Here is a 1,523-nt window from a genome sequence, read left to right as displayed (position 1 = left end):
TCAGTATTTGCGGCGGAAAGAGTTCTCGACACTTTTCGACGCTGAAGATGTCAGTAACCAAGTCAACCTCGGACACGGTCGTACATATTTCCACACACTTGGCGAGTGCAAAGTAGTCCGTATTTTGTACGGCCAATTGGTCGTACAGTTTCTGGACGTACAGTTTTTGTACGGACAGATCCGTCCCGTCGACTTGTTCCAGCTCGGGCTTATGGATGGCATCGGCGATACGATGCAACATGGTGAAACTTGACTGATGCAGTAGGAGTTGCTGCTTTTCGGCAGCTGTGCTCGAAATGACAATAAACGCATGTTGCAGCGTTTCCTTAAGTACATCTCGCCGTTCCACGCATTGGTCGTCGAACTCGCGCTCGAACATGTCCGGGTAGATCTCTAGTATCACCACTGCAAAGTACAAGCCGCGGATGTCCGGATTGTCTCGAATAATGTCGAAAAGCAGCACGCGAGCGCGCGTTAACTGCCGCGTCGACCGACACAAATGTGTATGAAGCGCGCAAATATGCGCTAAAAACACCTTGTCGTGGCTCACGTTAACGTGTTGTGCTGTACCGTGTACTTGCGTCATGTTGGAGGATAAAAAGCCGCCAAAGTGTGCGCGGTTCTCGACCAAAAAGCCTCGGAGATGTAGCAAACAGTCGTCAACATTTGACAATTTCAGGGTGTCGCCTTGACGCAAGAGTCTTAGGAGAACTTCATGGACCAGTCCACTCAGCCCCAGCTTGCTCTCTTGCAGTAAACGCCGCGATCTTGGGGTCCGAAAGACCCCGAGAGCGCCACGAACAACGTCGATCGGGGGTATTTGCAACGCTCGAAAAGAGTCAGCTAGAATCTGACATAGGGTCATCTGAATATAACGTTATTGACCGTTAGAATGAGTGTATCATACACCTTAGAAACACATTTTTTTACGTACCACATGCGCGAGAGTATCCAGGAATCTGGAGCTCTGGCTTACCAAGACGGTGATGGTGCGTCGTGCATACTTGCTGTCAGCTTGTTCGTTTTTGTTTAAAACGATGGCTTGTGTAAATAACGCGAGCGACTTTTTCATCCTCCGCTCGTCCTTGGACTCCTTTGCTGGTTTCTTTATCTTGGCTTGAGTCGAAATTTCCTCGCGTTTTGCTTTCTTTTGAGCGCTAGATTGAGCCGCACTTAGCGCTGCTTCATCAGCTTTCCGGGATCTCTTTGGAGACGTGTCTTTCGGTACAGATGGAGGCTCAGAAACCTGTACATTCCTTACCAATTCACCACGTTCGGTTGCTCTTTCTGGCGGCTGCATTATGGTGTCAGGCACAGGTTTATCCTGTTCGATTAAGGCCGCTGGCTTGGACACGGGAATACTGGAGTTGTCATCGTTAGTAGAAGAGGAGTTTGCGCCTTGTACCACCACCGTATCATCGACTGTCGTGGTAGGTGGAGGTCGTCTGAAATGCTCTTTTGGACCGGCTTTGGCTGCAGCTAGCAGCACTCGTGTCCTCCTTGTGTTCGTTGCTGACAGCTGC

General features: G+C 49.9%; 1 protein-coding gene across 1 annotated transcript in view; it reads right to left on the bottom strand.

The window, feature by feature from the left end:
- PITG_12906 (uncharacterized protein) overlaps positions 1-1,523 on the bottom strand; it is a gene marked incomplete at both ends in the record, with an annotated part of 2,702 nt that continues 1,179 nt past the window's right edge. Inside the window, 4 exons of the mRNA XM_002900417.1 lie at positions 1-41; positions 85-850; positions 935-1,147; positions 1,262-1,294. Coding sequence (XP_002900463.1) covers positions 1-41; positions 85-850; positions 935-1,147; positions 1,262-1,294 — 1,053 coding nt within the window. The remainder of the gene's footprint in view (positions 42-84; positions 851-934; positions 1,148-1,261; positions 1,295-1,523) is intronic.

This window comes from Phytophthora infestans, genomic scaffold (assembly GCF_000142945.1).
Source record: "Phytophthora infestans T30-4 supercont1.25 genomic scaffold, whole genome shotgun sequence".
NCBI lineage: Eukaryota > Oomycota > Peronosporomycetes > Peronosporales > Peronosporaceae > Phytophthora > Phytophthora infestans.
This window is presented reverse-complemented; position numbering and strand designations above follow the sequence as displayed.